The sequence below is a fragment of the Urocitellus parryii genome, chromosome 9 (genome assembly GCF_045843805.1).
Source record: "Urocitellus parryii isolate mUroPar1 chromosome 9, mUroPar1.hap1, whole genome shotgun sequence".
NCBI lineage: Eukaryota > Metazoa > Chordata > Mammalia > Rodentia > Sciuridae > Urocitellus > Urocitellus parryii.
In genome coordinates this window covers 35,579,524-35,594,959 of record NC_135539.1, presented here as the reverse complement: position 1 = coordinate 35,594,959, position 15,436 = coordinate 35,579,524, and the positions used below count along the sequence as shown (strand labels likewise).

The window sequence follows — 15,436 nt, the reverse complement described above, 5'->3', positions numbered from 1 at the left end:
AGGGCGGAGTGGGCAAAGCCTGTGCCCATCTTCCCTGCCCCATTCTCCTGATAACCACCCACTCCCTTCAGGAAAAGCCCGCAGCCCTCAGTTGCGAGATGGGGCCATGTATTGCTCTGTCCAAGACCCGCACCCTAGCTTGTGCTGCTGCTGGGCCTCGTCCGTGCCATCTGGATTGTCTGACAGATGTGCAGACGCTGAGCCCTGCAGCCCGCTCTGTGTGGACGCCCTTCAGAAGCACCTCTTGTGGGGCTGGTTTGTAGGGACAGCAGTGCTGTGTGTCTGTTCTGTGGACATTGCCATGTGAGAGTCCTTGAACCGCAGCCACTTGCTTTCTGTGTCATCAGACCTAAAAAGCATGCAGAAGGACAGTTCCCTGCACCTATCACATGATCCTGTGCACATACACATGGATTCCTAACCAAGTCACCTCTCTAAGAGCCCCACTCAGGTGGCAACACTGAAGGCTGAGTCAAAGGAGGCCTGGTGGGGAATCCAGAGAGGGGACCGGATCTGTGGGGCTCCCAGGGACTCCACATACCAGTGGCATCCTGGCTAAGTCAGGCCACAGCGTGGTAGAGGCCAGCCTCATTCCTGCTCATGCCTCCCTCTCAAAACCAGAGCTCACCATTGCCGAATGTGCTCCCTCGCATGTGCTCTGGGGCCCTGCAGGTGATTTCACCATCCCCCTTTCAAAGTAGGAGCTGGGGACACTCAGATGGAGGCCTCAGGGCTGGGGTCTCACTGTCCCTTCTCGGTGTCCCCCAGGTGCAGTTGAGCTCAAGGTGCCACTCACTTGCACAGGCCCACTCACTCCCTGGCTCCTGCCAGTGTGAGGAGCCAGAGCAAGATCCGACAGAGGTGCCAAGCGGAGCCATGGCCTCTGGGGTCTGAGGCTGTGTGGGGACCCAGGCATGGCTTCCTGTAGAACCAGCAGGGGCAACACTGGGCAGATGCAGGAAGGTAGCCAAGGCATAGGTGCAGTCGCAGGGCTTGAGTTCCTGGGTTTCTGTGTCAGGGGAGTTTGGTAAAAGTTGGGACAGGGCCAGCTTGGGTATGGGGCCTCTCCAGGGACTTCCCTGCTGGGTTTCAACACAGCCAGAGTGCCAAGGGGCACAGAGGTGGCAGAAGCTGCCCAGCCCTTCTCCTGTGTGCTGAGGTACTGGTAAGACAAGGCCCCTCTGTCCCAGTGGCTGTCTGTGGGTGGCCTGGAGCCCCCATCACTCTTGGTATGAAGCAGATACAGGTGGACCCAGCTTCTCCACTGACTGGAAGAGCCGGGCCTTCCCTCCAGCCCATCTGCTCCACTGCGCCCCAGAGCGTTCACCAGGGCCTAATGCAGTCCTGTTTCCATTCTGAACACACACTCCTGTTTTTGTTGTTGTTGTTGTTGTTGTTTGATTGATTGATTTTCCTTTTAAAAAAAATGAACCACTTCCAAAATAGAGAACAGTGAAGGATATGCTGCCAGGCACCACGAACCCACACCTGGGTTATCATGGCCCATGCTTTGCCGTGCTCGCTGCGAGCCTGTTGTTCTTTTTAATGTGAACGGCCTTTGGATTTCACGGGACCCCGGCCTGCAGCTGGGACCCCCCCTTCTTTCTCGTCTGTTAACGTGGGGGTCTGCACTGCCAGGTTTTCTCACGTAGAGCCATGCTTTAGTTCCCTATTCCTGCATAATTAGTATTTAATTTTTCTTGAATTCATGAATTATTTTGAATGTTTTTCGAATTTCTATATACTTAAGCTTTTCTGTGCTTCTATTTTTCATTTTGTTACAATATGATAAGAAAATGTGGTTTGTAAGACTTTTCTTCTTATTTTTCATTTTGTTAAGAATCCTTTGTTGGCTAGTTTGTGATCAATTTTGCAAGCATTCTATCTGTGCTTTGAAGAGTATTTTTTGTCTAATGTTCAGCATGTCTATGAGCTCACATTCGTCTACTTAATTTGATTGCACACTAACTTTTTTTGCCAGCTTAAACTGTGATTTTGAGATGAATAAGTTAGCATTTCTCCTTGTTCTTGTGAATTTGTAAGTTTCTTTTAAAAAATTATTGGCTTTGTTTTATTTTTGTTGGTGCTTCGCAGTGAGGGGCTTACAGCTTCAATGGCATTCTTTGAAACGGTTACTTTCAAAGTCATGTCCCTCTTTTTTCCTAAAAATTCTTACTGCCTTTTTCTATGATGTTAATACAGTGTCACTTTTCGTGTGTTTCTGTTGTCTTGGTAAGTTTTTTCATTTCTTCCTTGGAATCTTTCTGTCTTTTTACTTCTGAACGTAATGGTTTACACAGTCTGTTCTTCTTTCTTAGTGTGCAAGTTTAACCCATTTACATTTATTACACTTACTGGAGATATTTTTACCAAGTTCACTGTGGTTTTTGTTTACCGTGCCTATTGTCTTTCTTTTTTATACTTCCTTATCCCATTAGATTTTAGAAACTCCTTTCTTGGTTTCAGAGTTATTCTGAAAATATTGATATCTCTCTTTGCGGAACAGATTAGGTCTTAGAATGCTCTGGCTCCCATCCCGTCCCACCTCTGGCTCTCAGTTTATCACTTGGATTATTTGAGTTTCTCTTTGCTCTCAACCCTGTCGTTCCCCATGACATTCTTTGTTTTTATTTGTATTTATAATCTGTGTTTATCTTGATTTATCCACGTGCTTTTGCTTACCAGTGTTTTTCTCCTTATCGTGACTTCTTGTGCCGCTCCCTCATTCCGGAACGTTCCCTTGGGACTGAAGTCATCCTGAGTGCAGCTCTGTGGTGGCCAGCCCTTGGACGTGGTGTCAGGAAATGTCTCCATCTGCTTGCCTCTTAGGGAGGAGGTCAGGTCTCTCCCTTCAGCCCTGGAAGATGTGGTTCCATCATCTCTTAGCACCCTGTCTTGTTGAGAAGTCGTGTATTTGTCTAATTTCGTTCTTTTGTGATTAGTTTTCTCTTTTGCCTTTTGAGATTCTCTTCAGGTGGTCAGTTTTACACCCGATATTTCTGGGCTCATTCTGTTTGTGTTTCTCCTGGTTGGGGTTCTGGGAAACACACGGCTGTTCTTGGTCTGGCAGCTCTGCCTGGCCCTGCTTTTCCCAGGGACTCCCGCCACCGTATCTGCCCTGCAAGTCCCTGTGTCCCGCAGCTCTCCACCGCTCCTTCCTGTCTTGCCTGCTCCTGGTGCATTCTCAGCGATTGCTCCTGGCCTCTCAGTCCTTCTTCTCTTTTTCTATGCCTGTTCAATCATGGTTTACAGTCTTTCTTTGATTTGTTTAGTCCCTTGAGATATGATTGCTGCATGACCTCACGCCTCGTCTTTGGGTGGTGTATTTGGGGCGATTCTCCCTTCCCTTGGCCCGTTCCCACTGAAGTCAGTGTAGTTTTCTGTGGTGACCGGTGTGCACTGCATGTGGAGGTCCCCTGCTGTCCCGGGACTTGGTCCTGCAGCTCGGGCCTATTGCTGTTGTTTCTGGATTGCTCACGCCCCCCGATGGCTGTGTGCCCCTCTCTGTGGTGTAGGCTGAGGGTGTTCCTGTGGATTCTGTCCCCTCTCCCCACACACTGAACAAGCAGAGGCCTTGTGGACCCATGCAGAGCCCTGGGCTTTGTGGGGTGCAGCTCCAGTTCTTCTGGACTCATCTCCACTCTGCCCTTGCCTGCGTTCAGAGCCCTGGCTGCCAGGGCCCCGCAGGCTGTCTGCAGAACTTGGTTGTGTGCTTCTGTGTTCAGAACTTGGACTCTGACTTGAAGTTCAAGGGCTGAAGACCCCTTTGAGGCTTTCTTCTCCTGCACCTCCACACACGTCACCCTCCTGCCTCCACGGGGCTCAGGGAGACTCCTCGTTCCTAATGGTGCCCCAGGGTTTATGTGCTAGAGTGCCAGCGCTCACGTTTAATAGATGATCGCCATGTGTCATCCTCAGGCCTACAGTCCTTCATCCCTAATCTTTGGGGCCAGATGTGTTTGGGATTCAGAATGTTTGGGGTTTAGAGAGTCGGGGTCAGATGCTGGTGTCCCAGAGGTCCTTAGCTGGACAGCGTTGTGCTCAGGGCTGCTGCACGAAGGGTTCCTGAGACCAAACAGCCTCACGTAGGCTCAAATTTTGCCATTGGAGGGAGGGACGGCCTCTGCTGTCCTCTGGATTCGGCCTCCACACCTGGGAGGGGGCAGCTCCTTCAGCCTTTCTGCCACCTCCATGGCTGCCCTGCTTTTCTCTCCCTGTTGTCCTTGACTCTGGGCCTCTGGTGGCATTGCTGCCTCTATTTTCTGTCTGCCTTTTTCCCTGAGCCTCCCAGCCTGGCATTCTCTGTCCCCCACCTGGTAACACTGCCACCACATCCAGAGTCTGAGGACCCGGGAGGCTTCTGCTTCTCCCCACAGTGTTCCATGGGCTGCTGGGTGCGTGGCCCCCGTCCTGCTCCACCTGCTGTCCTGGGGTCCATGGGCCTCTGCAGGACCTTCCTCACCTGGTCCCTCTTGGTCCCTCCTCAGCTCTGCCTGGTCCATCTTCTTGCTCTGTCCTCTGCCTGCTCCCTCCATCCATGCCCCGCCCCGAACACCCCTGTCCATTCTGCCTGCCTTTGTCACCTCTTCTCATTCTGTCAGTGGTGGCTCTGCCAGACTGTCACCTTGCCAGTCCTTGCCCTGGTCATCCCTTGGTGCCATGCCCATCCACCTCACTGCAGTCCAGCCTTCTGTGGCTCTGTGGCCTGGCCGTCCTGTCCCCATATGGTCCTCCAGCGGAATTTGTTTCACTGTTGCACAAACATGACAGGAACATGCTCTCTCCTGAAATCAGGCCAGGCTCAGCTGCCATAACAGGAAGTCCAGCACCCGCTGCCTCCCGGATCCCTCCCCAGGCCCAAGGCAGCTGCTGCGTGTGACAAGGTCATTTCCCCCACCCCTCCTGTCCACCCGGTGAGCTGCGCAGGATGAGCTGTGTAGTGATTGGCTCTCTCTCACAGGCGCCAGGTCAGTAGATGTGACTTGAGCTGCTCTTGGCGGTGCGCTGTTACTCAGGTGGTGCACCACCTGCGTGCCTTCTTCTCCTGGTGGACGGGCTGAGCAGGTCCAGGTTTTGCCAACACATTTGCTGTCCGCCTTCCCATTGCAGCTCGGGATGCCTTGCCTGCCTCCTGCGGGTCCCAGTGCCAGTGGTGGACCCTCCACATGCCCTTCTGTAGGCCTCACCTTGGCCTTGCTCAGCCATGCGGGCCCTCGCGCTCCTCGCTGAGTTCCAGAGGGACCTGCTCTTGGCCTGTGGGGCGTCTTTCTTTGCCAGGAGGCTTGAACTTGCCCCTCGTCCACATAGGCTGTGCAGGAAGGTCTCCGTGTGCCCAACTCAGAGGGAGCCCCGGTGCAGGGCTTAGCTGGCAGCTGGGGAGCGCCGTGCTGACCTTGCTGGGGCTTGATACTGAAGCTCCAGGTGGCAGTGGCTGGAGGGTGGTTTCTTAGGGTGAAATTAAGAAGGACAGTAAATAGTAAAAGCAAATTGACCCTTTCTAAATGACAGTGCTGTGTGCACATGGACTCGGGTGGCTGTGGAGAACGGGTGGGAGCAGGGGTTGGCCCTGCTCCAAGGCAGCAGTGAGGAGGAGCCGCCCAAGCCGGTCTGGTCCCCACCCAGGAGTAGGACCGAGAGATGTCAGCCTTGTTTGTGGACAAAAGTGAATTACATCAGAGAGAGCAAGGGGGACTTCAGGCCCTGGGGAGACTCGTGGATGGAGGAGAAAAACAAACCTGGCCCTGCTGCGACCTCTCGGAGCCCAGCCCTGCGTGCTCTCAGCAGCTCCCTCCGAGGACACTGCCGAGTCCTCCAGGACCCTGGACTGAGAGCAGACACCAACACCAGGTGCTGCCCTTGGGCCCCTCTGATGGCCTTCATCCTGATGCCCTCCAGGCGCAGGTGGGGTCCAAGAGCCCCTCCAGGTCCTGGGCAGAGACTGCTCGCAGATGCCCTGTGGCGGCTGAGCAGCTGGCACCTGAGCAGCTGGCACCTGGCTTGTGATTTAGAGTTCCCTGTGAGGGGGACAAGGTGGTATGGGGTCCCAGCCTAGCTGGGTATCAGGCAGCAGGGGTCTGTCTTCACCCCAGGCCAGGCCGAGCCAGATATGGGGGCGGGCGGTCTGCAGGTGGACCCCCTGTCTAGTCGCAGCTCCAGGGGTGCACAGCTAGCTGACGTCCACCGTGCCCACAAGATGGGATTGCCGAAGCTGGTGGGTGTCCATGTTGTCCTGAGCTGCGGGGACGCCAGGCGGCCCACACAGCCTTCAGGGCTTACTGCTGGGCTGGTGTGTTGACGAGATGGGTAAGATGTGCTGGCATCTTAAACTAAGGAATCACCCAGCACAGCGACAAAAGGGAGCTTCAAGTCACACAGGGCGGTTGACATACATACTGGGGCCAGTGCCCAGGAGATGGAGAGATGGTTGGGTGGCCTTAGAGACTGCCACCGAGGGAGGCAGGCAACCCTAACATTGCCACCATCCCCTAAAGAGGGAGTCCTGAGGGCTGGGGCAGTGGCTCAGTGGCAGAGCGCTTGCCTAGCATGTGAGGCTCTGGGTTTGATTCTCAGTACTGCGTATAAATAAATAAAGGCCCATTGACAACTAAAGAAGTATTTTTTTAAAAAGGGGGGGACCTCTGAGCCGAGAGGCCGCAGGTCTTGGAGGGAAGATGCTCATTTCCCACTCAGGATGGCCTCAGGAGGGGTCTGAACTGCTTCTTGGTGCTGGCACCTGGCCATGCTGGTGAGGTAGCTTCTGCTTGAATTACCCGTAGTAGTAGTGCCCCATGTGGACAAAGCACCAAACTGCAGGAGGGTTCATGATGGAAACCTGGCCACCTGCTTGCTCCTCCTGGAGGTCTGAGGTGACCTGGTTAATTGTCTGCTCTGGGGTTTTCTGACGATTACCTCCAGATCTCCAGAGAACAGGCTTTGATCATGGCCCCTTGCTTCATTGACTTCACAGTCTTCTCCTGACTTCCTTCTTGAGTAAAGTAGAATTTAGCTAATATTAGTGCATCTCCTGAACTTCTATTATTGTTTGTCTCCTCGGGTGACAACCTTGTTCAGTGTTGTGTGAAGCTCCTATTTCTTACTCTTAAATAACACACCCAGGCTCACGCTCCTTGTTCTAGAAACCATGGGCCTCACCCCCTCCCTATGCATGTAGCCCCCCCCATGCTCTCAGCATTCACAGCTACTTTATTATCTTATTTCAAAAGAGAAGAGACAGAAACAGGTTATTTACTAGAGGTCTTTACCAGTGACGGTGACAACTGGCTGTCCGTCCCACTAGGTATCTGGGGGCCTCTGCCATCTTGTGGGTTCACGCATAGTTCCAAGCCTCTCTGCCTAACACTACTAGGTTGACAAAAGTAGTTGTTTTGGTCAGGGTCCCATGAGAACAAATGTCCCATGTGACAGAGCAGCAGACTCAGCCCAGGGCCGTGGGCCAGCATAACTCTCGGTCTTTCTGTCTTGGCAGCCAGGAGCCCATCTCCTGGGCCAGCTTCACCATGGCCGACCTGCTTCCGGACCTGCAGCATATTCTCTTCTGGATGGCTAACTCCATCGAGCTCCTGTACTTCATGCAGCAGAAATGCCCGCTGTACGTGCAGAGCATGGAGGAGGAGCTGGACATCACAGGTGAGCTGGGGGCCCCGCGGCCACACGGCCCTCACAGGCAGGGTGTGGTCCTGGGGCACAGTTGGCTGCAGGAACAGAGTGGAGTCACGTCAGAGTTTCCTGAACTCCAGCTGGCGTGTGGGGACTGCCTCTGGGCCCAGCGCCTGTGGTCTGGTCAACCTGAAACCTCTGGATGCACAGTGCGTGACACCATTGGCCCCACCGTCCCGTGGCCTGTCGAATGGAGGCATCTTGGCGCGGCCCTGCTCTGTCTGGCTCATGGGGAGGCCGGGACGCACAGGTCACCTGGTAGGGGAGAGGCAGATGCACCATGGGTCACGTGCAAGGATCAGAGGTGCACCCTTACTTCAGGAGGGACGGGTGTTGCCACCTATAGTTGCAAACTCATGGCTTGTGTCAATCTCAGAGGTTTAAATGTGGGGATTTTAATGTGCCTTTTAGGGTTTATGAAATACAGTAAGAAGTGTTCTGAAAATAGTGGACGGGGACTCTGGCCGGGTGGTCTGGGAGGACTCTGCAGAGGAGGTGGCACTGCAGGCCCACAGGGTTTCAGCTGGTGCATGTCTGCTGAGGGCTGGGGGGCGGGGGCTGGAGGTGGCCTGGGAGGTGGCCTCCCTGGAAGCAGCCAGGGAGGAGGACAGGACTGTCCTGCAGTGGGACCAGGTACCAAGGGGACGTGGGTCTAGAGCCTTGTGGGGGTGGCCCAGGGGTTATCTCACACAGCTTTGCTGTACGGTGACAGCAACAAAGCTGCTGTCCTTCACGTCTGAGAGGCCCGTCTCAGGTATGGTGGGTCCCTAGTGGGCCCTGCCTCTGAGGGTCCAGGCCGCAGCAGGAGGCACACTGGGAGCCGCCCTCGGGCCTCTCTGAGCTGGAAGGGACGTGGAGGCCAGGTACTTGGCAAGGGAGGCCTGCAGATGGACCATGCGGCCTTGGTCTTCAGACACTTGTGTCACCCTGGACGCTGTCGTGGACTCCGCAGGAAGAGCCCTGTGAAGTCAAGGCCAGAGTGGGTCCTAGACAAGCTGGTATCCTGCGGTGGCTCCTGGTGCCTTAGGGGTAGATTTCCTGAGAGGAGGGGCTCTCCATGGTCAGGGTGAGGGACAGGAGTATCTGCATAGTGACCTTGAAGTGTCCAGTCATCAAGACAGGCTCCTGCTCTGCTTCGGGGGGCCTGGTCCAGTCTTGGGTCAGGGAGGGGCGCAGGCTGCGGAGACCAGCTGGGACCATGTGCCTGGGAACCCTGGGCCTGCAGGGTGGGGGTGGGGCCAGGCCTGTCTGTCCTGGCAGGGCTTTGGTGACAGACTGATTGTTGGGGGAGAGCATACCCTGCACCTGGACAGGACAGAGCCAGAGGGGATTTTCTCCTCCTCTGCTTTATGGGACAGGGGAGGTGGGACCCTCTGTGGACTCCTGGGGCCTTGGAGCCTGTGGCTACATGGAGGGAAATGTTGGCCCTTGACATGGATCCTCCCAAGTCCCATGGGTGTTCCAGACTGTGACCCTGACCCTTTCCCCCTCAGGTGACTGTGAAAGCAGCTAGACTCCCTCCTGGGGAGGGGCATGGTCTCCCTGCTGGCAGGCCTTGGGTGTGGTGTGAATGACTGCAGGGGCCCAGGTCTCCAGCCGCCTGCCTGCCCAGGCTCCACGGGTGGCTGGTGCTCCTGGAACCCAGTGTCTGCAATCTGGCTGTCCCTGCCCCTACACTCCACTCCAGATTTGTTCTCATCTTTTCCCCGTGTCTTGCTGCTGAAGCAGGCGGGTCTGTGGTAAAGAGCTGCTGTTCCGGGGCTTGCTGCTCCGTGTGGGGCATGTGCTGGGGTTGGGCTGGGAGCTGTGGGCAGGAGATCCCTGTGGTCAGGGCTCAGGACCCGACAGCCCACCTTCCTGACCTACAAGTGCCCTCTTGATGCCCTTCCCTTGTGGTGCCATCAGGCTGTGCTCAGTGCTATTGGGCAATGTGGAGGTCTCACAGGGACTGTCCCTGGCTGCTTCTCCTGGAAGGCGTTGCCCTGGTTCCAGGGTCTGCGATCGCACTGCGGGTCTCGGGAGGACTTGTGTTTGGTGGGGCCTGAGCGTCTCTTTCTGGTGATGGGCACGGGGGCAGTGATCCTGTGTCCCGTCCTGCGCATGACGCAGAAGCCTCGTGGCTGGGGTCTGGGTGAGCATGGCAGGTGCCGAGACCCAGGGAGACTCAGAGCAACCGGAGAGTGATGGAGAGGGCAGAGGCCAGGGGTCCCTGCCGACCTTCAGGAAGTGGCTGTGGGGAGAATCCTGAAGGCCTGGAGGTCTTGTCCTGAGAGCTGGCAGGATTAGTTTCATCATTCCTGATTTTTTGTCCAAAGCTCTTGCCCAGGAGGCCTCATTGCCTGTCTGACATGGCACATGTTCTTCATACCCTTGTAGGATCCCCACGGCCTGGGCTTTCTGAAGGTGGCCAGGCCCCTGTACCTGTGGCAGCGGGGGCCGGGTTCCTTAGGTGCTTGCAGGGGCCTCTTCTTCTCGCAGAGGCTTAGTGGACACAAGTGTCTTTGTGGCAGGGTCTTAGACCCCATGTCCCCTGTGTTGGTCCACTCCTGGCTTCGTCCCACAGAGCCTGCCCATCCCTCTTCCCGCCAGCTCTGTCCTGTCCTGCACTGACGAGTGCAGTGACTCTGGATCCCAGACAGGCCTGCCCAAGGCTGGCCTGTGCAGTGGGAGGTCCTGGCTCTGTCCCTCTGCTCTGGTCCTGTCCCCTCCCAGCCTGCATCTCGGGCTGTCTGGTGTGGCCAGCAGTTGGGCCGGCAGCCCCTGGTGCTGAGTGGCAGCTTCTCTCTTCTTGAGCATTCTGACTTCATGGAGTGAGGGTCTCTCCAAGGGCTGCTGAGTGGGTTCCTCACCCTGTGTTCCCGGGAGAGGCGTCCTGGGAGCCAGGGTCGGGGTCTGCTACAGCCTGCGCCTGGGTGACAGGGCTGTCTCCACACAGGCTCCAAGGAGTCGCTCTTCTCCTGCACGCTGACGGCCAGCGAGGAGGCGATGGCGGCGCTGGAGGAGGTGGTGCTGTACGCTTTCCAGCAGTGCGTCTACTACCTCTCCAAGGTGCCCGGGCAGCGCCCAGGGGGGCTCTCCTAGGGCGTCTTTGGGGCACTGGGGAATGGGCCGTGATGAGCTCAGCCTCAGCAGGGATGAGGTGGCTTCTGTCCCGCCAGGCCCTGGGTGCACCCCTCGTCCCCTAGTCACCTCTTGCTCTCCAAGGACACCTGGCATCACCTGGCGTCCCCTCCCCTCTGTTGAAACACACCCCTGCCTGGCAATGTTTGGGGGCATCAGTGATAAGGCCTGAGAGGTCCAGCATGGGGCACCTGGGATGCCACACTGTGCCACTCTGACCCTGGCTGGTGCCCGCAGTACTGCTGCCAGCGCCCTGGCCCTGAGCCAGGTGGGCTGTTTTGAGGGCAGGGTGAGCAGCTTTCCCAGGAGGGGCCACTCTTCCCTCTGAATTCACAGGTGTTTCCAGCTCCTTTTGCTGGAGCTCATCCCACCAGTGCCACCTCTGTGTGCCTCTGCGGGCCATCGTGGGTTTGACAGGAGCATGTGCCATATGACCACCGTGGCCAGCCCCCACTGAGCCTGCTGTATGTGACTCTGTGCCCAGCAGTCCCAGAGGAGCTCCTGCCAGGCCCTAATGCTGCCTGCTCGGCAGGTGGACCTGATGAGGCCCAGGTGGCGTTTGTTGGATGGGGCCTTCCAGGGGGCCCCGGCACCTCTGGAAGTGATTGTTGGTTCTCTGTCACCACCCAGTGCCTGTACGTCTGCCTCCCGGGCCTCCTGGAATGCCCCCCTTTCCAGACGGAGCGCCGAGAGAGCTGGCGCTCAGCCCCCACGCTGCCCGAGGAGCTGCGGCGCGTCGTGAGTGTGTACCAGGCCACCCTGGACCTCCTGCGGCAGCTCCAGGTGCACCCTGAGGTGGCCTCCCAGATGTTCTCCTACCTCCTCTTCTTCTCTGGCACGCTGCTCCTCAACCAGCTCCTGGACAAGGGTGAGTGTGGCCAAGGGGCCTCCAGCCCACGTTCCCGCAGCAAACGGGCACAACCCGAGTGACCCTCAGCCACAGTGCGGGACCCCCGGGGGGGGTTCCCAAGGGGGTGGGTGGGAGGCTGGCTGAGGCCTAGGGGTGTAGAATCATGGCCCGGAGTGGGCCTTGCAGGAGCCCTGGTCCCATCAGCGTTGACAGGCCTTCCGGGGCCCTTCCTGGTCACTGGGAGGGCACACACTGCCCAGAACCACCTGGTGGGCAGAAGCCAGCTGCAGAGGCTCTGACCTTCGACACTGCCTTGGGGAGCTGATGTGCCTCCTCCAGCTGCAGGAGCTTGAGGTTCAGGTCACTTCCAGCCAGGGGCACTGCTGTGGCATGAGAGAGCCAAGCAGGAGCAGGCTGCAGCACCTGTGTCACCAGCACAGACGGGGCTGCACTGGGTGGAGGGAGAGGGTCCCAGTCCACACCTGCACTCTGCAGTCAGTGGCTGTCACACCCCTCTGCCCTGTTGCTCTGCCTCCTTTACCTCTCACCCCGCCCACCCCTGCCCAGACAGGGCCTGGGAAGCAGGTCAGTTTGCATTGGAAACTGAGTCAGGGTCTCACATTTGTCCTTAAGCTGAAGAGGGAGAGCAGGCCCTGTGCTGAGTGGCCTGGGCATCACCCTCTCCCCCTCCCCAGGACCCTCCCTGAGTTGCTTCCACTGGCCCCGAGGTGTGCAGGCCTGCGCCCGCCTGCAGCAGCTCCTGGAGTGGTGTAGGAGCGCCGGCCTTGGGGCAGCTGCGGAGCGCTTCTTCCGGAAGCTCTCCTGCACCCTCCACCTGCTGGCCACTCCCAGCGCTCAGCTCATCCAGGTAGGAGGGAATCCCAGTGGGGAGAGCAGCAGTGTGGGGAGGAGTGGGTCCCATGTATTTATCTGGGGTCACTGGCTGACACACTGGGTCAGGGGTGGTGGGGACCTGGTTTCCAGACCCAGAAAACTCAAATCTTCCATAGAGAACTCACAAAGTTTCTCCTCAGCTGTCCCCACCTGCAGTGGGCAGGGCATTGGTCCCAATGGGTGTCTGTTCCCAGTTCTGGGGTCCTGTGATTATCACTCCACATGGCAAAGGGGGGCTTCACAGATGTGACTAAGATCAAGGACCTTAATGAGATGAGGAGATGACCCTGGGTTATCCTGGTGGGTCCCCTCTAACCAGACAGGTCTGCAGCGTTGGGTGGAGAGGTGGATGAGGTGGATGGAAGGGGAAAGAAGGACTCATTCTGCCGTGGCCAGCTCTGAAGATGGAGCGGCCAGGAGTGGGGCGTTTGAGGGCCTCTGGAAGCTGGACCCCAGCTGATGGCCAGCACAGAAACACAGCCTCAGCCCTAGAGCTGCGAGAAGTGGAATTCTGACAGAGGTGCAGGCAGGCCAGGGGCTGGACCCTCACAGGCACACCGCTGCTGGCACCTTGATTTTTGCCAGTGAGACCTGTGCTGGACTCCTGAGCCACGGACCTGTGCGATTACATTCATGGTCATTTTGTGTAATATCCACCCTGCCCTCCTCCCTCGCCACCTTCCCTGGAAAATATTCAGCACAGGTAACTAATGGAAACCCAGTCCAGGGTTTCCTTCCTACTGGGAAAACTCGGTGAACTGCAGGATGATGGCCGTCCACAGGGCGGCCCAGGCGGGGTTTGCTCTCCGTGCTGTTGAGGAAGGTAGATTCTGAGCTGAATGGTCTTGTGGCTACTCTGCCCATCTCCAGGCAAAACTCCGAGTAGAGTCTGGAGTGAGTGGCCAGCTCGTCCAGAAGAGCAGCCCACCACCCAGCACAGCATGCCGGGCCTGTCCTGCCAGTGGTGGTGTTCATGATGATGGGGCTACTGCTGAGGGTCCAGGCCTTGCCCGTATCGTCTCAGTTGGTCTTCAGTGCCACCCTCTGAGTTGGTGAAGTTGTGGTTCCTGTCTTATGGATGGCAGAGTTGAGGTTGCACAGTGAGCGCTCAGTGGAACTGAGCTTCAAATCTGGATCCAGGTATCACTTAGTCCTTCAAACGAGTACCGTAACCCTGCTGCGTGTCAGGAACTGTGTATCTTACATACAGTCCACAGTGTCGTTCTTTAAAAGTTATTTCTCATTATAAAAATGAAGCATTTAATCACTATAGAAAATGTGGGTGTCTTGGAATATACAACAGATGGAAACCATAACTTGCTTCCTTTCAAAATATCACTCAATAAAATAAAGCAGTGATTTGAGTGGCATACCTCAGAAAAAGAAAATGGTAGAAGAGATGAAAGCAATACCATTTTGGAAGCTGGAAAGCAGATGGCAGACAGGTAGATGGCAGCTGCCTTGGCAGGTCTAAGAAAGCTGGCCCTGGGGAAGCAATCGGCTTATCTAGGCCACCAAAAGGCTCAGGAGTTGAAAGAAAGATGTCTCTGGAAATTGATGTAAAGATTCTGACACAATAGAACCATGTGAAAGACAGGGATGGAAGCTGGGGCCTCGTGCATGACAAACATGCAAGCAAGCACTTAGCCATACCCTGTCCCTCAGCAGACATTTGGAAAAGACTTGAATGTAGTAGCTTGGAGTGAGCCTGCCACTTCTTTTGAGAGCAACTTGCACAGCAGATGGATCAGAAGTCCTCTGTTTTAAAGGAGGGAGAGTTACTAAAGGTTAGAAGAGACACAGATCTGCCCAGAGGGACAAAAGAGAAGTTGTGCCTTCTGCTTTCCCCCAGGGGCATTTGGTATCTTGGGAGCAGGATATGTGGGAGGCTGAGAACCCAGACTCTCTCCAGGCAGGGGACATTTCTGGGGAAAAAGACACTTATATGGCTTTGGTCATCACTTAGGCTAGACACAAAAATGAGAGACCCAGGGAGCTGTCCCCTGGAGATGCTTGCCAAAGATCTGGAGCTCCAGGGTGGGAAGGGGTTTTAAACTAAACACAGAGGTCTGAAAAGCAGAATGGAATCTGCAGCAGTCTCACAAAGCTGAGACAAAGACTCAGGACCCTTAGAGTGTAAACACCCAACTTGCCTTTGAAACCCTGGTGTGAGGATCGTGTAGAGGTGGACTGAACCTTACCCGTGGCTCCCTCTGGCTGCATCAAGGTGGGCAAGTATAAAGATACAAACTGGCAAAATCCTAGCACTAAAGCAGTGCTAAGAGGAAAAGTCATAGCCATAAATAAATACAGTTGAAAACAAGGACAGCCGAGAATGAATGACCATGAAGCAAGACAAAGAAAGCAAATCAAACTCAAAAAGAGTAGAAGGGAAGAAATGACGGGTAAGGGCAAAAAAAAAAAGTGAGTTGGCAGACAAGCATGTAGAGAAAAGAGATGAAGCCAAGAGCTGGTTCTTTGAAACATTTAATAAAAGGGAGAAAAAAACTGCGAGTATCAAAAATGAAAAGGAACACATTATGAATTATGAATCAGTAGTAGGATATTATAGCTTTATGTTGACAGATTTGACAAATTAGATGAAATGGACAGGAAAATGAATACTTACTAAAACTAATACAAGAGGAAATGAAAATGAGTAGTCCTGTGTATTGAAGAAGTTGAATCTGTTGAACCCCCCACAAAGAAGATCCAGATGGTTTTATTGTTGAACTATTTTAAACTTCACAGAAGAAAGTAAAGACCATTATGACCCCAATTCTTCCAGGAACTTGAAAAGATCTCATTTTGATAATCATACCTCATTTTGAAAACACCAGCACAACCTCAATTTGAAAAACTGCAAAGTGGGGAAGAAAAATTCCACATGAAAGA

At 55.3% G+C, this 15,436-nt stretch overlaps 1 protein-coding gene across 2 annotated transcripts in view; it reads left to right on the top strand.

Annotated features, from left to right (window-relative positions):
- The window catches only part of Radil (Rap associating with DIL domain), a 56,120-nt gene that overhangs the window by 35,152 nt on the left and 5,532 nt on the right, over positions 1 to 15,436 (top strand). For both annotated transcript variants that reach the window (XM_026407214.1, XM_026407215.2), the window contains exons 6-9: positions 7,487 to 7,647; positions 10,613 to 10,725; positions 11,428 to 11,665; positions 12,343 to 12,515. In XM_026407214.1, the coding sequence (XP_026262999.1) occupies positions 7,487 to 7,647; positions 10,613 to 10,725; positions 11,428 to 11,665; positions 12,343 to 12,515 (685 nt within the window). The remainder of the gene's footprint in view (positions 1 to 7,486; positions 7,648 to 10,612; positions 10,726 to 11,427; positions 11,666 to 12,342; positions 12,516 to 15,436) is intronic.